This window comes from Aristolochia californica, unplaced genomic scaffold (assembly GCF_029961685.1).
Source record: "Aristolochia californica isolate CCGP_79_NKW_82.1479 unplaced genomic scaffold, dmAriCali1.0.hap1 SCAF_14, whole genome shotgun sequence".
Lineage (NCBI taxonomy): Eukaryota > Viridiplantae > Streptophyta > Magnoliopsida > Piperales > Aristolochiaceae > Aristolochia > Aristolochia californica.
This window is the reverse complement of record NW_027181815.1, coordinates 25803543-25826910: the sequence shown is the minus strand read 5'-3', so window position 1 is coordinate 25826910 and position 23368 is coordinate 25803543. Positions and strand designations below refer to the sequence as shown.

Sequence of the window (23368 nt, the reverse complement as noted above, 5' to 3'; positions counted from 1 at the left end):
GATAAAATTTAGTTTCTTAGAATTTAATTTTTTTCATAAATTAATTTCACCTCTTTCTTTTTCCTCATTTTTCCTTCTACGTCTATTTGTCTCGTGGGAAGAGGGGAGGGGAATGTCTCATGATGTTTTTTCTTTCATTTTCTTCATTAATGTGATAGAAGCGACTAAGATCATCAGGAAAGTGTATGCTTGGCCAAACCTCAAAGACACTCATAACATTAGCATAAAATGAATATAAAGCTTATATAACATACACTTATTATTTTTAAACCCCCTTAATTAGATTGATCATAATTTGTGAGCATAATATGTTTTGAAACATATAACATATACTTAAAAACATAACAACTAATAAAATTAATATAGAGCTTTACAACATACATTTATTGTCTTTATCCCACTAGCCCACCGCAAACCCCCAACTACCCCACTCTTATAATATATATATATATATATATATATATATATATATAATACACTTATAAAATTCTAATTGATAGATAAATTGAACACAACATGAGAATAATAAACACACTAATTGACATAAGAGAAAAAAGATTGGCTCAACTATAAGTGATAGGGTCTTGGTTGACCACGACCTAGTCTCACTAAATTGAGATTGGCAGGGTCACAAAAATGCATTATTAATATGTACTATTTTGATGAAATGTGGCTACTAGTCTAAAAACTTGTAAAGTATGTTCCAGTGTCGTATAATATTTGGGTTTAGTTGGTCCACACATACCAAAAGAGTACAAACAATGGAATGTACTGATACAAATTCTTCGATTATCCTATAGGAAGTTCAAGATTCACATCATTTTATGATGTTACAATTTAAGACGATTTTTGCCTATTGATCAATTGCATATCCCTACGAATCCTAAAAAATGTTGTTTATCATTTTATGGTATTATGATTTATGACAGTTAGTCTATTGATCAATTGCATACCACTAAAAGACCTCTTTATTATGTTGTATTATTTGTTGACCTATTTCCACCATGTTTTGCAACATAATTTAGTGTATATTAGACAACAAATAAATACCAGTATAACATGAGGGACGTAGGGAGATGTTGTTGAAATTTCAACAATTGCCTTAAATTGTAAACCATACAATGGTAAATAATGTTATTCCGAATGGCTGAGTTGCAGCCACAAATTCAAGTGAAAAATTGGATTTGAATTAGTAAAATTTTTAATTTTTTAGTTTATAATTATAAGGTTATTATTGATGGTAGTATGTACGTAGTTCAAAGCATAGGTGTGACCAAATAGTCTTGGATAAGAGTTGGATGAACAAACGTGTATTCAGATTTAGTGAACAATTTAGAAAAGTGAGTAATCCCTTTATTCAGATGGCCCAATCTTTTGCTAATAGCATAGGGTGGATATTATGCCCATGTAAGAAGTGCGCTAGTAAGTATTTTTGGTCAATAAACGAGGTAAAGAATGACATATACCACAATGGGATGGAATTGAGTTACACTAGATGGACAGAGGGAAGAAATGTTATATGGTGGATCGAGACATGCAGGTCAAATTTTAAGGACACAATTTGACCAATATTATAGAAGCATTAACGAGGGCATTGACACATTCATACACTACCTGCAAGTAGGACAAGCCAATGTTCTTGGGCAAGAAGTATGTAGCAAAGCTTACCAATATTCAAGAGGAGGAACCAACGACGCTGATAAGTTTAGGAAGTTGTTCATGAATGCGACCAAAGAGTTATATCCTAGATGTTAGAGTTTTTCTAAGTCTAATTTTTTTATTAGGTTGTTTCATATTAAGATAACGAGCAACATAAGCAACAAAGCAATGGATAACATAATCTCAGAGTTTTAAGAAACATTACATTTGGTAAAACCCTTCTTCAAAATTATTACTAGGCCCAAACTTTGTTGCATGACTGAGAGTTTCATAACAAGATACTTGCATGTAGAAATGATCGTGTGATGTATTGGAAAGAATATGCGAGTGTAAACAATTATATTCAATAAGGTGCTTAGAGTATGCATAGTCATAGTCTTATTTTAGGTCCTAAATCATTAGGAAATGATATTGATGTCTATTTTCAGCCATTGGTGGATGAGTTATGGAGTGAAGGTATGCAAATATCTAATTATGGAGTGAAGGTATGCAAATATCTAATGCATTAACATTTGAAGTGTTTTAGATGTATTTTGTGTTACAATGGACTATAAACAATTTCCTAGCATATGGTTCATTGTCCGGATGAAACACAAAAAGAAAATTGGCATGCTCGGTATGTATGAGTGAGACCAACTCCCAAGGGTTAAAACATGGTGGCAAAGAATGTTATATAGGTTGTCATCATTATCTACCATTGGACCATCCATGGTGAAGGAGTAAGACTAAGGTCAATGAAAAAAAATCGAAAGACGAAACCCATCAATCCAGTCGACTAGGAGTGATATTGTGTTAAAAAATGAATACCAATAGGAAGAGAAGATGTCCTTCTATGGGATTCAATTGAAAAAAAAAAGTATTTTTTTAGATGACCTATTGGTCAAAGTTAAAGTTGAGACACAATATAGATGTGATACACATTGAAAAGAATAATTGTAGCAGTAGCATAGGTATAATACTAAACATGGCAAATCAAAAGACTCTTACAGACCAAACTTGGCCTAGAAGAAATGAGAATTAGAGAAGAGTTGCACTTGACGAAGGACGGTGACAAGACACTTATGCCTCCAACATAGTACATAGTGTCTTTGGATGAGAAGAGGGTGATCTATGCCTAGATCCAAACAATCAAGTTCTCATATGGGTATGCTTCAAACCTAGCATGATGTGTTACGAAAGACACTCCCCATCTTTCAAACATGAAGACTCATGATTGCCATGTAATGTTGCAATGGTTTCTACCTATCTTATTGCATGGTAATCATTTGTCAAAGAGCATGACAACTCCTATCATCCAATTGAGTTTATTTTTCCAAGAAATTGTGTTCCAAGACGCTAAATGTTGATGACTTGCAAGTCTACAAGGTGGCGTTTATTTTTCACCCGCATTCTTTGATGCTATAGTGCATCTAGCGATTCATCTACCACAAAAAGCATTGCAATATGGTCCAATGCAATATCAATGGATGAGTAGAATTTTTGAACAAGAGAAAATTCATTGACTTGTTGTAATTTCAATACAATAAGCCTCTATTTATAATAGAGGAAACAACTAGAATCCAATTACAATTAAACTACCTTTATCCCGGTTACACCCAAAATTAAACACTAAAAGATAAGTCCTAGAATATTTGAATTCAATATAAATAGAGGATAAAATAGTAAAAACACTTTTAACTAAGACTCTTCTAGGAGACCTCCTTTTATGAGACTCTTCTTAGACTTCACCATATTAATTCTACCTCTATGAGACTTCTTACTATGAGATCTCCTTCTATGAGACTCTTCTAAACTTGCTCTTCAACATGATGTACTTAATAGAAAGGTAATTAATAATTCTTTATCAAAAAGTTTTTTCATGTTTGTCCTAACTAGTTTAATCCAAATAAGTTCCTACACAAGTCAAAAACTACAGTACAAAACAAAGCTCAACTTCAAGGCTCAATTGTTGAAGCATATATTGATAGTGAAACACTAAATTTTTACTAAATATAATAGATGGGGTGGAAACCATGATCAATCAGCTCGATCAAAATTATGATGGGGATCTTGGGTGTTTGAAGGATAAAATGTCAGTTTTCCCTCAAACGGAGCATGAGTTAAGTGGCAGTAGAGAGTTGGATACTGCCCCCATTCGACTACAAAATGATGATTTTGGTTGTATTGTCTAATTTCAAAGAGATTGAATAATATCTCATTTAAGTAATTTACCTCAACCCAAGAATTTGTACATTTGTATAGGATTTTATATATAATTCATACTTATTGTTATAATGTATCTGATTAATAGTGAACATAAAGAGTTTCTTGCTTGTGAAGGCGTGATAGCGTACAGACAACACGAGGTATTATTTCCTGAATGGTTAAAAATTAAGGTTTTTGTCATACCAATTCTAGGGTATAAAAATACTTAATAGTTTCATTGTCTACCATCATTATGATCCTATCTAATTATATTTGTTTTTTAAACACATTTTAAGATTTTAGAATACCAAGGATGTCATGATATACATAGTAATATTTATAGCCTTGGTTTTGGCCTCATCCGACATTATAGTTACTCAAGTTGCATACTAAATTGTGTGTGAATCCATACTGAGCAGCTCGAAGCATACCAAATAACTCAAAATAGTGTTGTAGTCAAGATGTACTATGATGATAATGATCTTGTCTATTATGGGTTAGTGATCTAGATCATAGAGTTCTGTTATTTGCACAAAAATGTTAATTATGTGCTTAAATGTAAATGGTTTGATGTAAATAACCAAAGACAAGGCATCAAGATGTATGAAAGGTTCACTAGTATTAACACCTTGCACATGGTGCACTGATGTCCCTTTTGCATTGGCATGTCAATTGAAACACGTATTTTATGTTGATGATTTTAAACATGGTTATTCATAGTACATCATACATATAGTAGTAAAGCGAAATGTGTATGATGTTTGGTAGCAACAAAGTATCACCACTGAGGATATAGAAGGTTATCGGCAAGACTCATCCTTTGGATGGCGTCACAGTGACCAATAAGATGATAAAGAGATAGTGTTGGTCAGGAAGGAGATTTCACATGAACTTATATCAGGGCCTAATCATAGAGTAGCCGGTTAAACATAATTAACACAACAAGACATAATTTTTTCTGTTGATGAAGATGATCAAGGACAAGATAATTATAAAATAGAAGAAGAAGACAAATGGAAAGAAGAAGATGAAGATGAAGATGAAGATAAACTTAGAGAAGAATAGGATGAAGAAGAAGAAGATGGGAATACAGAAGAAGAAAAATGAGCAAGATGAAGATTAATTTGGGAATGGCCCAATTTAGATTTACATGTAACATTATAATTATTAATCTTAATAAAGATGGAATTTAAATCATTTGTGTCTGGTTATATTTAATGCTCAATCCAATTATATTAATCAATCCACAACGTGTCGCCTAGAAGATCATACCTTCAATCTCAACTTATGAAGTAGTCTCCACTATAATTCCACTGACAATACCCTGAGTCACGTCTATCAGTGCCAGAGCTGCCCCTTCATTCACATGCGGGGGTTGTTCTGGCCTGAGCCATGATGTTAGTGCTAAGACCTCTGATGGTTCAGGGCCCTTAGGTAGTGCTCGCCATTGTAACATTTATTTTGTTGATTAGAATAGTTTTCTTCATCTTACTAGTATAAATTATTGATATTGTATAATTTATAATAGATACTTTATTTTGTTGATTAGAATAGTTTTCTTCATCTTACTAGTATAAATTATTGATATTGTATAATTTATAATAGATACGTCATCATCATGGCCTTCCATGCCTCAACCATCTGCACCACAACCCATGTAGAATCGAGGGCATGACCCTAATTGGGGCCTAGGCATTAAGAAGGCCATTGGGAACAGGGTAGAGCAGGAAGAGGGCAATTTGGGGGGGGGAGGAAGAGGTTGGAGTGGGGCTTCTTAGGATTTATATAGTAGTGAGTTCACTCATTAATGCACTTTTTAGGAGGCACACGTAAAAAAGGTGATGAATTCAAGTCTTACAAAGACGAAGATTTTTTAATATGTTTGACATGATCCAGATAATCCCACTTTATTTATTTTGTCTTATTGATTACTTGTGCCCTATTTAATTTATTGTGAGATCATATGTTGTTCTATCGACTTTATAGAGAACAAATGCGGTCAATTGTTGTAATAACGAGTCCGTTAGATACATATGTAAATCTACTCAGAGCCACATGTTCAGCGATTCCACTAAGAACAATATAAGTGGTTCCAATGATTTGGGAATTTGGAGGAGGTAGTTCAACATCTATTTCTCGAGTGTACCCTATATGATTGGGATTGGATATGTCGAAAAGTCTTCAATAAAGATAATTATCAGGTATTTTATTTTATTTTTTTATTTTTAGTACTTACAATTTTACATGAATGTATGTGAATCATATTCATTTGTCTTTCCTAAATGTAGAGGAGATCAAAGATCAACTTCGAAAATGCTTGGAAACAAAAAAACTAGCATAAATGTGGGTCAAAGTCATTTATGTAAGCATGCTATGAGATGGCATGTATAATATAATTGATAACATTTGGCTTTCCTTATAAGGTTTAGTGAGCAAACTTAATTTAATGTCACATGTGTAGGGTGAGGTCAACAAAGCTGACTCTCTTCAAAAACACCCAATGAATGGGCATATGAGGACCTAGAGTTGTCTATGTTAGTGTCACATATTTTTATGTTTTATTTTAATTTTATAATCAAATTTAAACAAATTATTAAATACTATATACAGTTTCAACAGGAACCGATGGACAATTTAGTCTAGGAGGCTAGAGCTGCAAGTGTAAAGCCCAACAAAGTGTTATATACGATTAGGTGATGGGTGTATGATTTAGTTATGAGAAGAGGATCGATCTTGATGTACCCCTTCGCCAATACGATGTGGGCAATTGACTTGGAGAAGATAAATTAAGAACTTGCTCAAACAAGCGAGATAGTCAAACTGAGTGACTCATTTTGGTGATTTTGGATCATCTTCATAGAACCCCAGCCAGTTCTAGCTTCATCATAGTATTTTTTTTTTTTTTTTTTTTTGACATACATATTTATATTTAAATTAATGGACTTAATATTATTTTTTAAATATGTTTTTATATACTTCTATACATGTTTTGTACATATTGAGTATCTATTCAATCATATAAAAATATTATTTTTCATTTTTGTCCAATTTTTATATTTAATATCCGCGAGATATTTTAACTGGTAAATAGGAAATTATAAAAATATTCTCAACGAAATTTTTTTTTCATAAAAACAATTCTCGACAAAATAATTTCACCATAAAAACTAATCTCGATGAAATAAGTTTTTAGCACAATTTTTAATTTTTAACAAAATCAACATAATTATTGGCAAAATTATACCACCATACAAACTGTTCTCGATAAAATCATTTCATTGTAACATCTATTAATGACGAATTTATTTTATTTTAATTTCATGATAAAACTATTCTTGATGAAATTATTTCACCGAGAATTATTTTTTAATTTTGAAAAGGTCAAAATATACTTTTAAAATAAAAAAAATAATTCTTGATGAAGTTATTTCACCATAAAAACAATTCTTGGTGAAATTATTTTTTGAGAAAAGTTTTAAGACTGAAATAATTTCAGAAAAAAATGGTTAATTATTATTGGTGAAATTCGCTTTAACGAATTACTACTTTTTCTATAGGTTATTCTTTGAAAAATATCTCGGTGAAAAATTTCGCCGACAATACTTTTCTCATTGAAAAGTGAAACTTTTTGTCTATCACGAATTTTGCTGAGAAAAAATCAAATTTCTTGTAACATCCTAAAAGATCTATTGTCTAAACGTTGGAGAATAGAGACATCAAATCTAGAAAGCTCTATACAAACTTTTGTAGCTCAATTAATGGTCAACTAAATTCAAATTTCTTTATCTTGATGTCTTCATAGGTTGGAGGATGAGAGTTAGCAACTCTAACTCAATTCATGTTCCTAAACAAACCTAAAAACAATAATTTAATATTAACAAAAAAAGAAGATGACAAAAATAATTGATCACTAAGCTCTATGCATTTAATTATAATAACCAGATCAATCACTTTAGCAAGTATTGAATACAAATTCAACTAATCAATAACCTACTATTATTAGTTATTTTTATGTTAACCTGATTAATATATAATTTTCATGTGCACTAGAATATACATAATTAATTGTTTTCACATTTTTTTATCAACCACCCTTAAATAATATAATATTAATAAATATGTTTATAAAATAAAATGCAAATTTTAGTTATTTCTTGATGATATTTTTGCCACTATTAGGCATCATTCCTCGACAAAATACGAATTTTACTGCCTAACATTAAAAAATATATGTAGACAAATTTGAATTATTTTTGGTAATTTTTTGCCTCTAATAAGTAGCCTTCCTTTGAAAATTTTGTATTTTGTTGTGTAATAGTAAGAGATATATTTAAAAAATAAAATAAAAAATATTAATTATTTCTTAGTAATTTTTTAGCCAATAGGCAGCATTCCTCAATCAAAATTGAATTTTTTTTTGCAAAATATAAAGAAGTGTATTTATGCAATAAAATAACATATATAAGTTATATCATTGAAAGTTTACATTTACCACTAATACGCATTCCTCAAGAGAAAGTTGAATTATGTAGCATTTTTTGGAAAATATTAAATTTTGTCACCAAATATTATGAAATAAGTTAATGAAATAAAATAATGAATATTAATTATTTTAAAACGATTTTTTTGCCATTAATAGGTAGCATTCCTCAGTGAAATTATAATTTCTATCAAAAATCATATAATATTTTTACGAAATAAAATAACATATCTAAGTTATTTCTCCTTGATTTTAATTTTTCCACTAATAGACATCATTTCTCAACTAATTTGAATTTTGTTGTCGAATGTCATAAAATAAGCTTATGAAATAAAATATATATGTAAGTTATTGGTCGGCTTTTTTTGGCACTAATAAGTAACATTCCTCGGTGAAATTTTAACTTTTCTATCAAACATTATGTAATATGTTTTTCAAAATAAAATGACATATGTAAGTTATTTCTCGATGATTTTAATCTTGTTGCTAATAAGCAGCATTCCTCAATGAAACTTTAAGTTTTCCGTCAAATATCATGAAATATATTTTTGAAAAATAATAATTTATGTAAGTTAATTCCTCATTGGTTTTTTCTTCTTCTTTCTTTGGCTACTAATAGGCAGCATTCCTCAGTGAAATGTGTTATTTTACAATCGAACATCATAAAAAATGTTAATAAAATAAAATAACAAATATTTGTTATTTTTTATGATTGTTTTGCCACTAATAGGCAACATTCCTCGATAAAGTTGGAATTTTATCATCAAATACGATTTTTTCTACTAGTAACTAATCGGTGACAATATATTTCCACCAAAAATATGTGTTTGGCTATTGAGTGTGTTATTTATTGGTGAAATTAATTTTTCAAAAAAAATCACCGTATAAAGTTTATTTTCTTGTAATGAAAGTTGTACACAACATCCGACCTAGGAGCAAAGATAGAGAGAATTGACAACATGTTTGGCATTGCATTTGATTAAGTATGAGCCTAAACAAGTTCTATTTTTATCATGCTAGTAGGATGTATTTTTAGGTTGGTAGAATTAATGGTTCCACATCTCATGAGAGTTTAACTCATGACCTGGGCAAACACTTGAAATAAAAACCCTAACACTTCATATCGGGGGATTTGACTTGGTTAAACCTTTATTTCTTGTGAACCCTATCTCATTGCCTGAGATGATCATGATAATAGGATTAACTTAAATTTTTGGTTATAAATATGAGAGAGAGAGAGAGAGAGAGAGAGAGAGAGTATGTGTGTATGTGTGTAAGTAGGCAAAGAGATGAAATAACAACAACTCCCCTTATTGATTGTAAGGTTCCAAGAACACATCCAATCCCAAAAGTTCAAATATGGGGTTTAGGCACAAACTGTACACACCTTAATGCACCATAGAAGTAAAAATAACTATCCTCACCAAAGCTTAATTAGCACACTTGTAATGCTAACTAATGTTTTACTACTATCTTTATGGCAACTAATAATAATCAATCTAATCCACAAAAAAAAAAAAAATACTAATAAAACTGTATGTCATTTTGTAGGATTAGTGGGTAAGGTATCCCTGTTATCATGGAAGGCACATCAAAATTCATGTTTTGCTCCTCTATCTGCAACCAAAAACAAGGGCACAATATACACTAATCAGCAACAAATGTATTAATACTTTTTCATTTTAGAAATGTGTGTGAAAACTATTGCTTACCTTTTCCTGGAGCAGTCCATTAGTAGCTTTCAGTATTTTCTCCTTCAAAATTTGACAAAACAATAAAAGAAAATTTAGCATTTTCTATTTCATGATCTCATAGGTTAAGCAATAGTCCATTAGCAGCTTTGAGTTTCTCCTTCAAATTTATCGATTGACATAAATGGCTTTTACAAGCAAAATACTCCCGTTTCTTCCTCGATTGAGATGAATAAGTAGAAATTCACGGGTTAAGAAATCAGGAAGGGAGTTATTTTTCCCTTTAAAATATTCAATCTCAAAATCAAAGGCGTTTAATTCTGTCTGCCATCTTACAAAGATTTGGTTAACGACTAAGAAGGGAAAATTGTATGCGAATATGAGATCACCTTATTCTTAAGCATTTGAATCTCCTGAAACATGATCTGCATCTGTTGAACATCCCATCATGCAACCTTGTGTTATAGATTAAACTTCACATACCACAAAAAAGTAACTTCAAAGTAAAGTAATATCTACCTTTGCAGATCGAATCTGATATATCCAAATCTCCAGATGCTTTTCCAATGCATTCAATTCATCTAAGCTCATGTTTCCAACTTCCCCTCCAAACATGTATCTAAAATGCTTTGTATGTCAAACTTAAAAGAAACAACTTGATCACCGTAACTCCTATACTAACTACTATAATCCCAACTTGATTCACTTGAAACATTAACACTTGCCATATGATCGGTAATATGGAACGGATTTTATGGCATCCAACAATGGCGAATGAGTATCGATAACGGCCTATATCAACTGACACAGACATGCATAGTAGAATTCTAAGGTATTCTATTATGACCAGGTATTTCAACTAGCACAAGTATGCATACAACTATGTATATCCAATTCCGAGGTATCCGTTAACAGGGTACACATGCTGGCTCATGCAAACGTGCACAGGAGTTGTGTATAAGAAACAATATCATTACAAACTTTGCTTAATAAGTATAAACTAGCCCCAAGTAAGCATTGAAGTAATTAGCAAACATGATGCAGTACGTACCCTAAACCCTTTTGAAGAAGTTGAATCTCTTGTTTCAGCATAGATATCTCCTCCTCAGGTGCCTGTCCCACCAGTTTATACATGGTCAGTTACAAACTTCTGAATGGCATTATATGTAGATATTGATCCTCCACTTAATTTTCCTGTTTAATTTTGGATACCTACAATCTGAGACTCATATTATGTCAATTTGAATTTCTAAAGCAATGGGTCAAGTCCTTTGGAAGTGTCTCAAAAGGGGTTGACAACTATAATAGCCCTAGAGTGTGCAACCAAGAGAAATTTGGTAATTCAAGCAAGTCTGGGGAGGATCTTCAAGCTTAGGATGGAAGATCATGAAAGGGTGTCTTCAAAATTCACTTTTGGAATCAGCATTTTCTACTGTTTCTCCGTTTTGAGAGCATAAACGTTTCATATTTCATTAAACTATACCGACACTTTTAAAAATACAGTTAGCTTTCCTCTAATGGTGACTAAATCTCGCAAACATTGAAGGTTTTCCTTAGACACTGTTCAAGGCTTCGACAGCTGAGCAAGCCCGTATCGCAGCAGTTCTACTGATAACATACCTGAGTTTTCTCTCCTTCATGATCTCCTTCAACTTCAGTTCCCTGAAACAACCTGTACCTCTCGATAATTCCTTGCATGGTCCTGGCGACAACAAATAATAGCAACTTCAGTCGAGAAAAAGAGATAGAGGGCATTCATCAGCTTCTATCAGGACACGTAGATGAGAGGAGAGAGAAATACCCTTTGGTGGCGAGCTCGTAGAGCTTGCCATGAGTGGAGAAGATGATGATTCCAATCTCAGCATCACAGAGGACTGACAGCTCCCTGGCCTTCTTCAGGAGGCCAGATCTCCTCTTACAGAAAGTGACCTGACGATGAGCAGGATTCTCGATCCGCTTCATCTGCACCTTACCCCGTGCCATGCCACGGATTTTAATTTACTTCCGCTGATTCGCAGACAACCTCCCACTAGTTTGGACTAGCTTCGAGGTTGTTGCTCGAAAATGTTCTTCGCACCGAGCCTTTTGATTTACAGGTGAAAGGCCCGCCTGCTCCTGCCTCTTTTATACAAAAGCAAGCAGCTATTCTGAAGAGAGATGAGGAAGACGATGGGTCCTCCATAAATCTTTATACTTCACCAACGGGCGAAGGGGAGGGACCGTTTTCTCATCCCCTCTTGAGGGGAGAGAAGAGGCGAGGCCCCCACAAGAACAATAGCTTATGCTGATCGATCTTCTTCTTTCTCCTTTATAAATTGAAATATATGAAGAAGCCAAAGAGGTGCCCATGTTGACTGTTCAGACTCCTCTCATGCTTTCTTCTTTTCACTTTGTTTATGCGACCGATCCACTTTTAAGCTTTAGGGTTCTTCATGGCTGGCTTTTTTGTTTTTCTTTTCTTTTCTTCAAATTTAAAAAACAGTAACCAGACACTGACCCCCTCCACTACTTGTCCTTTCAGTAAAAAGAATCTTGTCTAATCCCCTATCTTAATCCTCATCAAATCAAATCCTTGCATGGTGTAGCCCAAAGGCTGACGCATGGAAGGTCTTCCGCGTCGGAAAAAAGATCGCCGGCGGCGAAGAAGACACCTGGATATTGGTGGTTTGAGTTAAAGTTCAAGATTCTGGGCACTTTCTTTAAAATATTAAAGGCGCATAAGATGCTTTTCGGGTTGTTTTTTTCACAATGTAAGACCAGAGAAAGGTAGACACTATAGAACTCTTCCGAGATGGAGAGCATGATCAGATGGATTCTGAAGAATTTGATTTGTACTGTAATTCGTTTTATTGTCAAGTTGATTGTTTTCTAAGCTTTAATGCTCTGTGGGAACATCTTCTGGTATCCTCTCCGATCATCCACTTCTACTTGGCAACAGAAGAAGATGTTTTTAATAATTTTACCTTAATATTCATTAAGGAATCATCTGACAACCTTAATGGGTTCAAGCAATTTCCTAAATATTTGCCTTTCAGGTGAGGTGCAATGAGGGTTTGTTCATTTCTTTAACCCTAAGGGCCTGATTGGAACCCACATAAAATAAAAGAAAAGAAAAGAAAAGAAAATGAGAGAGAAAGATATTTTCTTTTGTTCGGCGACAAAGAATCGTTGAGAAAAGAAAATAAGTTGTCTCTTAGTTAATAAATTTTCTCTTACAAAATGATGGAATTTGCGGAGAAAAGAGAAGAAATGGAAACTTGAGAGAAAGATTATTTATAAAAAAATTTAAATATTACTAAGTTTCTTTACTTTTTCATTTTTCATTTAATCCCTCATAATGTCTCACATGAACAAATGAGATGCTAAGATCCTACTGTTAATGAATACTCCCACATGGATTAGTGAGAACAAATATGTTGAGTTTATTAGTTGTGAAAGAGGTTTCTAAGATGGCTAGTCATTTTGGGAAAAGTTTTGGACTCAACTTCACACCTACAAGCAGAAAGGAAGAGAACACTGATTAGAAACCCAAACAAATTTAAGCTAACGACCCGAGAATTAGTAAAGGGGAAAGCGAGTGTTAACAAAACTGGTGATAAATATAATACAAGCAAATAACATAACAAATGAAGAAAAAACCCAGAAATATTAAGTAAAGCCTCCTTTTATGGATCTAAGGCTTGAATGTCTCGTCAGATATTCTTCTGTTCATAAGGTCCTACTTTCAGGAGAATTTGCACCCACTATTCCAACATATCCGATGATGCGGGTCTCCAAAGACCAATCTTTCCGTAGATACAGAGGATAGATTTATTTGCAAGTTGGCTGCTTCCAATCGGAAAAGCTTGCATTGCGCGTGTTCCCCACGAGCTTCCATAAGAAAAGGATTTGCAGTAGTTTACAAAAGATCGTAAGGCCAATCAACGATCGGTGATGAACTGAACAGGCAAAAAGAAAGAAAAGAAACCAGGAAGAATCATGGCTGCATCAGACTTTGTAAAAGAAGTTCTTTGGTTCTCCCTTCTGCAATTTTTTAAACTTTGCTTGTCAAATCACCATCGGACTGATGCTTGAATGACAACGAGATCGATTCAACATGCGAGAGTGTTTTTCCTTTTACCCGGATCAACTCGAACAACCAGGGTAGCAGTAGGATCAATCAGAAAATTAGACTCTGGAATTATTAGCTTTTCTACAAGAACACAACTTGCCATGTTTGGCTTATATTTAATATTCGAGTTGTCGGAGAAGACAGAGTATCCACCCGAAACCTTTCAACTCACTGTCTTCCTCATCGTGTTTCTGTCTTGAGGTTTGATTTTTCACTTCTGTGTCATCGTCCCCATAGATATAGGTGGGGTGAGGCTTTGCCTCCCTTTTCAGTTTGCATGCACAAGCAAAGAGATCCATTGCTCTTCACTATTGTTTGTCACATTAGAGTTCTCACAAGAATGTAGGGTTAAAAATTCTAGGTTTTTTACCCCAGGGATTGATTAACTTTAATTGAACCCTAATTCAATTAATCGATCTGATATATTCAAGATGAATAATATTAGCTAAACCATCATAAGAAAGACTTTTGATTATGGTTTTTTAGGTACTGAGTAAATTTTGCTGTTAAACCTTGTACTTGATTAGCAACAAAAAATTATTTCGTAATTTAATGATATTTTTTAACTACAATTTATTTTCACTATTACGCTCATCGTCTTTACGATTTTTAGGGACAAATTTTATTTTCATCATTAAATATTTTAAGGAAAATTTATTGCAATGAAATTTCATTCTTAGTGATAAAAAAATTTATGCATTTTTTGAACCCTCAAAAAATTGATTATATCTTTTGCATTAATTTCTCTCTCCTGTGATTTTTGCCTTTATTTTTCGTTGTCCACTAGAGTCTCCCACAGTTGTTCACTGGATTTCACTACAAGAAAATTGACTTTTCGTGACGAGAATTTTTACCAAAAAAGTGTATTTTCTCATAGCCTAAGTTATTATCTACAAAAAAAATTATCTGATAGTAATAAAGCATTTCTCAATGAAATTAGAATTAGTTTTAAAAATCGATAAAATAATTTTGTCAATAATAATTCTTAATTATTTATGAAATTAATTCTCGATGAAATTATTTCATAAAAAATCATTTTTGATTAATTTTTGGCACAATCAGCTAAAAAAAATTATTTTAAATTATTTATTTCTAAAATAAATTCTTGAAATTTTTTTTACCATGTATTATTTTTAATTAATTTTAAAATTAATTCTCAGTGAAATTGTTTCATCAAGAATTATTTTAACTATTTTAAAAAAATAATTCTCATCAAAATTATTTCATCAGGAATTATTTTTAATTAATTTAAAATTAATTCTTCTCAACTCCTCTCCTTTTCTTTTCTCACTTTTCTTACTTTGGCTGGCCCCTTTAAAGATAGGAAACCCTAGAACTTTACAATTCAAATGGTCAAGCTAATGAAAGCTAGAAGAAAACATAAGAAGTTAGAGATCGCTCAACCTGACAACTATCATCCCCACCGATAGGGGAGAAAAAGGCTTATGTTGTAGTTCGTCCACTCAAACATCCGAAAGGTTGCCCAATGAAGGCCTGAGAAGAAAATTGAGGAAAGAAAGTTCACCAACGAAGACATTAGTAACGATTGACCAACCAACCAAGCAAATTGAAGAAAAGAGAAGGAACGCTCCATGAAGACCATCCAACCCAACCATATCTACCCAAATGGCTACTTCTAGAAATGTTGCAAGTGAAGATTGAGAGATTTGATTTAACCACCGTACGTTGCCAAAATCTATAAGTGATTTACCGATGTGTTTAACAACTCAAATCAATTATTTTCAGTATTTTCCAAGATTTTTTGCATTTGATTTGGCCAACTTTTGAAAAAACACGACGAGACACTTTCTAGTGTCTGAAATAATTTTCAATCTCATGTAAATTTACTTGAAATAATTTTTATTATAGAATTGAACTGTAATTATTGTAGTATAATCACCTAGGGTTGGGTGTATTGTTTAATTCTTTAATTATGGTAATATCTACATACTAAGAATCTTTCGTGCTATTACTATAAATCAAACAATTCATGCAATCTATAACTACTTAATAAGCTTAGGTAAGTTGATTGGTAGTTGAAAATCCTTATGTGCATCTAGGTACATGTACCTAGTTACTGTCGACCATAAGATCATGTGTGAGCAGGTGTTGTAATTTAGTCCTGTGTGGTATGTTGTTGTAAATATCTTTAGGCTACTTAACACAATGCATTAATTCTAAGGTGCAAACATCTTAGAAGTAGAACAACAATCCAAGATAGATATATAAAGCACTATAAAAAATAGTTTTTTGCTTGTTGTTACATGATTTGACTTCATATTGATTTGTTTGGCTTCTCCTTTTGTACTAATTTGAGTTGAAAGTTAAATTAGCTATAAAAATTTGATAGATTTATTCACCCCTTCTCCTCCTCCCTCCTCAAGGTTTATCCTTATAAAACCTAATTGATAAGTATTAAGAATATCAAAAACTTGAGTCATAACATTAAGGAACAAAGTGGCTTAAATCCAACCGAATACCTTCATATGCGAATGTGCTAGGTTTTGTGAGTCTCATTTGGTTGTTCCATAAGTTATATGCGAAAATCATCTTTCTTTCGAACTTCTAGGGTTTGTTTGGAACCTCTAGAAAAGAAAAGAAAAGAAAAGAAAATGAGAATTTGACCATTATTATTCCTAAAAATAGTTAATGAAAATGAGATAATGATCAAATCCTCCTTTTCACTAACTATTTTTGGGAATAATAATGGTCAAATTCTCATTTCCTTTTCTTTTCTTTTCTTTTCCATGGGGTTCCAAACATACCCCTAAGGAAATTCAAGAATCATTTTTTTTCATAAAACTATATATTGTTCTGGTGGAACAACAATGACATCGTATTTTGTCGAAGGACATCTAACTAAAAAAAAGCGAACATCTTTAAATTTCGAAACTAAATGACAAACTCATTGATTAGGAATTATATTGACAAAGAAAATAAAATCACCCAAAACATACCTTTCATATTTCTTTAAAGTCAAGCCACCTTGAGCCTCTATTTTGTAAGGTAGAGTTCTTAATGGAAACCCTAGTGATGACCAAGAACTTTGGATGTCAAATGCATCGTGACTGCTATCCTCCACAGGCTATGCTAAATGAGTAAAAATTTACAATTGATGTAAAAATCAATAAGATACAACTAACACCTACCTCAAAGTCTCAATAGTATATCATACATGGGTTCTTGAGTGTTGAAAATTGTCATTTAGTTTACATCAAACAGCAAGCCAAAAACCAGAAACAGATAGGTGGATTATAATGTTCTTTTACCTTGAATTCATATTGTTCATCTAACAATCAAATTTGAAGGGGCTTTTATGTAGTTTTAAAATTTTAGGGCTGAACTCTTAAAATCCAAGTGTCTATGTACATGTATTAAGAAATCAATGAATTGACTTGGTCTAGTGAATTCGAACTAGAGATCTTTTATTTTAAAATTTTTAATGTGGGTTTGTGTGTTTGTGAGCTTGAATTGTGAAATCGATATTTATATTGAGTTTGCCTTTTAAGTGTGTCCCCTTCAATTAAAAACTTATGGAACTACCATTACATAGTGTTAATTTTACTTTCTCATCTCGAGTTGTTGAGAGAAGTCGTTGTACCTAACGATTAACTACATATAAGCCCTGTATGGTTTTAAGCGAGTTGTTGAGAAAAAACTCAGGTGTGGGATTAGGCTAAAGAGCCTAGATTGTTTGTAAGTCCTTGTGTTATTGAGTGTTATTGTTAAATCTCTTTGTGGGTCTAAATGTACCTAATTGTTGCTAACTATAAGCAAGTGCTGAAAATCACTATCACCATTGTAATTGGCCTTTTGTCGCAAACTAATGTCGATATTGTTTGACACCCAAATACAATGAATAAACTTTGAAGTATAAACACCTTGAGGTTATTCGTCATAGATCTAGTAGTCTCATGAAATTTTTGAAATAGTGGTAAAAACTTTTCAACTCAGAAAGATCAAGTCATCATAGAGCATCCTTTGTACAATTGTTTCAAATACATATCTAAACAATGATCAACACATGGCATGAGTGCAAATCTCAAAAAACTATTTTAATAATTATTTATGTATAAATAGGAATATATATTTTATTGTACATATACTATAATTTATCATTGTATAATACATGCAATATGATCAATTATCTTTAAGCATCTAGAGTTAATCATAATTTAATTTAATTTTAATCATCATATTAATAAATTAACTATAATAATTATTAATTATACCCTAGTTAATTAAATATTTTAAATAATAATTTCATAATAAATATTATAATAGTTTGTTAAATACTAGCAAATAATCTACTCGAAAAAACAAACAAAAAATTAATTGTTATTTATTACATTCTTAGATGTGAAAAAAAAATAAAAAGCGAAGGCCGAAAGTTTTTTTTTCAAACCTAATTATTATACCTTGGTTCGAATAAAAGACATGTTTCCATTGCAAAAAGTTATGACATTGAATTTTTTGGTGGAATCTTAACAAGATTTCTTAGTATGTTGTAGATATGAACTTTTTCTAATTCGATCTAAAAAAAGAAAAAAAAAATGATTTTATGGCATCATTTAGTAGAAAAATGACAAAAAAAAAGATGCATATCGTAAATTTACATGATTTGACTTAGTAATTTGCTCTCCTTTGTCTAGTAAAAACTACATGCAAAATACTCAGAATCTCCACAACAACTCTCATTCAGACCTCAGTATATATAATTTTTGAAGGGGTTACGTTGTTATGACCCAACACAGAGGTGTAACCGATAAACCGAAGCTTAAAGTCCAATATGTAACTGTTGATACCCGACACGGATCGACTACCACATACTTCCCTTTACAAGGGAGGGTTTCCCCTAGGGAAAATTTTATTCCCGCTTCTTGACCTTTATTTAATTTTTTTCTTTTATATAAAATTATTTTGACAAATTAGTAATATTAAAAATACAATATTTGAAAATTACGATCAAAAGAAAAATTTGATGGCTAAGCCCTAAGTTTGGCTCCTAAAAGCAAGGGAGTGGTGGGTGGAGGCGTCAAGACTTCCCTTCCGCCCACCGCATCAATCGACCAAACTAATCATTATGGAGGATGAAAGATCAGTTAACGATTGAAGCATATTAACCAGGACGAAGAGAGGATAATTAACGGAACCCAGTCGTGCACACCACCGATTTCCGCAGAAAATCCAGTTACTAACTGCTATAAACTCGAGAAACTGTGTCTGCTGTTTGCATCATCTCATGTGCTTTTTCTACTGCGGAAGAAGTCCCATGAGTTCAACAAACAAGCTGAACCGCTGTAATAGCTCTTTCACCTTTCGTCTACTCTACGCATCCACCTCGGGTTGTCCGTCGAAAAATAAAAAGATTCAGGAAAACAGAGCAAGTCCCAGTTTCACCATACATCAAAGGAACAACAGATTCAATGCAATTGCGCCAGCCCCAAGCGGGGACGAGTTTTTCTCCCTAATCTTCATTCCCCAGTAGAGGAACTTAGTTTCTTGCATCTTCCACTACTCGCAACAGACGAATACCAGCGCAAAGGAATCTTCTGCCTTTGACCTTCAGCAAATGATATTCCCCCATCCATTTTGATGAATTCAGGCAAAACCTATTTCCTTCGGAAGGCCTCCAAACAATTACCCAGAATGGCGTCCCCGTGTACTTCCTTCTTGCTTATCGTCTCTATTCTGGTTAGCGCTCTGTTCGCCTCCTCTGCCGCGGAGCAGTTCATCTCTGCAATTGGAGATCCTGGAATGAAGAGCCAGAACATTAGAGTGTTATTAGAAGCTTGGAACTTCTGTAATGAAGTCGGTAAAGAAGCGCCTGGCATGGGCAGTCCCAGGTTGGCTGACTGTGCGGATCTGTATTGCCCATTAATCGCAGGTCGTTCTTATATACTCTGGAAGTTTCGGTTTTATTTTCTCTTGAAAGGAAAACTGTAAATGGAGAGACGAGCCTGATCCGAGGACTAGTACCTGAGCTAAACGCTTTTGAAATTCATTGCTGTGGCTAATTCAGGCTTTTCTTCTTTAGATCATTGAAAAACGACAACAACAGAAAAGGATCCAGGCGTTTGAAAATGAATGTAAAAAATCTTAGTGTAAGACCTCCTTAATATTCAGCCTTTGATCTTACACAACTACATAAAATAATTATTCAATTGGTGTTTGCTTTCTAGCATTTCATGGATTCTAAAATTCACACTTTGGAACTGTTGATCTCTGTTTTCATTTGGATGATTATTATTTCTTGCCTCTTCTTTTATCTTGATCCTGGACTAAGAAGCATTTTTTTAGTGTGCCAACACTGACTATACAAACCTTCTAGGTTTCAGAATAAATGATGATCAGCAAGTCCTTCAATATTCTCAAATCGCCAATTCTGTAAAACTATAATCACATAAAAGAAAATGCTTTCTACATAACAATCTCATTTGTCTTGATCTCTTATTCATTCAGATTCTTTGGGCAATCACCTTCATGGCCACAACAGTAACTGTGAATTGCATCAAAAGGTGGCAAAATCAGACAACCTCTTAGCTGCTGGCGACAAATTTCCAGATAGCCTTTTCAAGCCTTATACTGATCCAGATTTGTTTGCTGTGGAAAAGGAGTTGTACTTGGGTTCACTTTGTGAAGTGGACTCTTCTAATGACCCATGGCAGTTTTGGACAATTATGTTAAAAAATGGGAATTTTGACACAAAAACTTCACTGTGTGCAGAAAACGGTAAGAAAGTCAGCCCAATTATAACAGACAGAAAATTCCCATGCTTTGGAGAAGGATGTATGAACCAACCTCTAGTACATCACAACTGGTCAAGATTTTTTTCTTCTGAGAACCAGCTATCCTCTTTAATGGGAGGCTTCTATGGAACTTATGATCTTGATGCAGACTTTAGTGAAGGTGTGAGAAATAAATCATACTTCTCTGTTTCTTGGAAGAAGAATCCAAAAACAGGTAGCTGGATTTTCTCTCACAAGCTTGTAACTTCTACAAAGTATCCATGGCTTATGTTGTATCTTCGTTCGGATGCATCTAAAGGATTTAATGGTGGTTACCACTACGAAGGCCGTGGTGTCATGAAAAAGGTCTGTCATAGGTCAAAAAGCTTTGGTATTGCTAAGTTTCTGTTAAACTTTAGCATGATTTTACTATTGAAAAAGCAAAATTTTGAAGCAATAATCTCATTTCAGAACAAGGAAAATAATTTTAAATATTCTAAAATTCTATATGATGCAAAAACGTGCACATTGTTTTCTTTCCTGCAAAAAATCATAATAGTATCAGAAGAAATTCCATAAAGTCCAAAAACATACTTGGAAGAAGTGTAAGCATGTTTTTTCTTCCTTATGTATCACAGTTATACAAACACTTATCGGTCTTTTGAGTTTCTTTTTTTCCTGTTAACTAATTAATTTTAGACCTTTTTCCGTCTCAACTGTTTTCCGAACATTTTTGTGACAATTAACCTGAATACCAAAGATGGTGGAGTCTCATCTCATCCATTGATGTTTTTCATGATTCATCTTCATGCTTCATGTTTCCGATGAAAATATGAAATGTAATGTCATAAGTTTCCATTGTTTCAGTTGCCAGAGTCACCAAACTTTAAGGTTCGACTGACGCTCAATATTGAAAAAGGAGGAGGTCCAAACAGCCAGTTTTATCTCATGGATATAGGATCCTGCTGGAAGAACAATGGAGAACCATGTAATGGTGATGTCGAAACTGATGTAACAAGATATAGTGAGATGATTATAAATCCTGAGACCACAAGTTGGTGCAGGCCAAACAACCTTGTCTCATGCCCACCATATCATATCAGTGCTTTGGGAGAGAAAATATACAGAAACGAGACTTCTAAGTTTCCATATTCTGCATATCATCTCTACTGTGGACCTGGCAACGGAGGCTATTTAGAGAAACCAGTTGATATCTGTGATCCCTATAGCAATCCCCAAGCACAGGAGCTAGTGCAGATTTTACCACATGCGGAATGGGCAGTCCATGGTTATCCTGCCAAAAAGGGTGATGGATGGGTTGGGGACTCAAGGACATGGGAGCTAGATGTGGGAACCCTTTCAAGCAGGCTGTACTTTTACCAGGTAAGTAGGATGACCTCTGTTGAAATCTCTCTAAAAGCTTTTTGGTGTATAAAGACAAAATGTATCAATATGGACTACAAATACCTACCTTCTTAAGACTAATTTAGCAGTTTTATATTGTATGGTACTAAATACAGTTTTTGGTCCATGATTTGTTGTTTTACCAATGAGCCAAGCAAAATTTGTAATTTGATGGAACTTGGTGGGTCACTGACGTGTATAAGATCAAGGTTTCAAGCTTAAATTGCGTAGTTTGTTTAGAATTAGCTCTGTTAAAACTCTCCGAGTTTCTTCGCTCATTTTATGCTCAACTGTACTTCTTTTAAAAATACTTATCATTGGGCAAGACTTGGACTGCCACTCAATGGGTAAATGGGAAGTTCTGTAAATTGAGGACTCGAGTTAGAGCCTCACTAGGCCTATCGAACTTCAAGGTGTGAATCCATTATTAGGAAGACCGGCCAAAAAATATTAAAAAAAAAAAAAGTTCATGGAGTTTTATGAATGGGGTCTTCTGGTGATCCATTGCTTTCCTGGTTCAGCACCTCTCATTTTTTCAAATAAGAGTTTGTTCTAGATCTATTAACAGATTATCTCGAGTCCGACTTACCCAGTAGTTATGCTGTTACAGGATCCAGGAACAAAACCAGCAAAGAGAGTTTGGACTTCACTGAATGTAGGCACCGAAATCTATGTGAGCAAACCAGGCCAAACTGCCGAATGGACTGTAAGTGATTTCGATGTGTTGTTATCAGAAAATGGTGACTCTCTGTAAATTCCTAGAAACCGTTCATCTTTATGGGTAATGTAAATGCCCCTAGTTTTTAGTTTTTTTCTTAAGAAGTTGTTTCATTTGCAGCAATAAAATTCTTGAACTTTGAGCAAAATTTGATTTCTCGTCTTCAACTAAGGAATTTCATTTTCGTTATGTGGCTGTCCATATAAAATAGCCTGATGCATTGGCCTGGAACTGTTTTTATGTTGAAATTAAATAAAAAATCTGAATCCTGCTGTTATTATTTTTTGGTGTTGATGGGAACTACATACTCGACGTTCTTCAAATGTGTTTGGGCATATGGAGCAGGAGAAACATCATGTATTACAATCGTCATTTCAATTTCAAAACTCAAAA

The 23368-nt window shown here is 33.3% G+C and overlaps 2 protein-coding genes across 2 annotated transcripts; one reads left to right on the top strand and one right to left on the bottom strand.

The window, feature by feature from the left end:
- Positions 1–9847: 9847 nt before the first annotated feature.
- On the bottom strand, positions 9848–11997 carry LOC137950912 (MADS-box transcription factor 26). The gene is made up of 7 exons (XM_068797574.1): positions 11816–11997; positions 11635–11716; positions 11066–11127; positions 10534–10633; positions 10404–10445; positions 10036–10077; positions 9848–9940 (listed from the first exon to the last, which is right to left on the bottom strand). The coding sequence occupies exons 1-7, from the start codon at positions 11995–11997 to the stop codon at positions 9848–9850; spliced, it is 603 nt and encodes a 200-aa protein (XP_068653675.1).
- Positions 11998–19265: 7268 nt separating this feature from the next.
- Positions 19266–23165, top strand: LOC137950264 (uncharacterized). The gene is made up of 4 exons (XM_068796651.1): positions 19266–20012; positions 20588–21219; positions 21721–22236; positions 22868–23165. Exons 1-4 carry the CDS (start codon positions 19721–19723, stop codon positions 23009–23011), a joined length of 1584 nt encoding a protein of 527 aa, XP_068652752.1. The 5' UTR covers positions 19266–19720; the 3' UTR covers positions 23012–23165.
- Positions 23166–23368: the final 203 nt, after the last annotated feature.

What these genes read in the sequence shown, in the direction of transcription:
- LOC137950912 (XM_068797574.1), bottom strand. Translation starts at nt 11,997, where the DNA reads ATGGCACGGGGTAAGGTGCAGATGAAGCGGATCGAGAATCCTGCTCAT. An exon ending in ATGAAGGAGAGAAAACTCAG is followed by an intron (nt 11,128 to 11,634) that starts GTATGTTATCAG and finishes CTGGTGGGACAG; the next exon opens with GCACCTGAGGAGGAGATATC. An exon ending in ATGGACTGCTCCAGGAAAAG is followed by an intron (nt 9,941 to 10,035) that starts GTAAGCAATAGT and finishes TTTTGGTTGCAG; the next exon opens with ATAGAGGAGCAAAACATGAA.
- LOC137950264 (XM_068796651.1), top strand. Translation starts at nt 19,721, where the DNA reads ATGAATTCAGGCAAAACCTATTTCCTTCGGAAGGCCTCCAAACAATTA. An exon ending in GCCGTGGTGTCATGAAAAAG is followed by an intron (nt 21,220 to 21,720) that starts GTCTGTCATAGG and finishes CCATTGTTTCAG; the next exon opens with TTGCCAGAGTCACCAAACTT. An exon ending in GCAGGCTGTACTTTTACCAG is followed by an intron (nt 22,237 to 22,867) that starts GTAAGTAGGATG and finishes ATGCTGTTACAG; the next exon opens with GATCCAGGAACAAAACCAGC.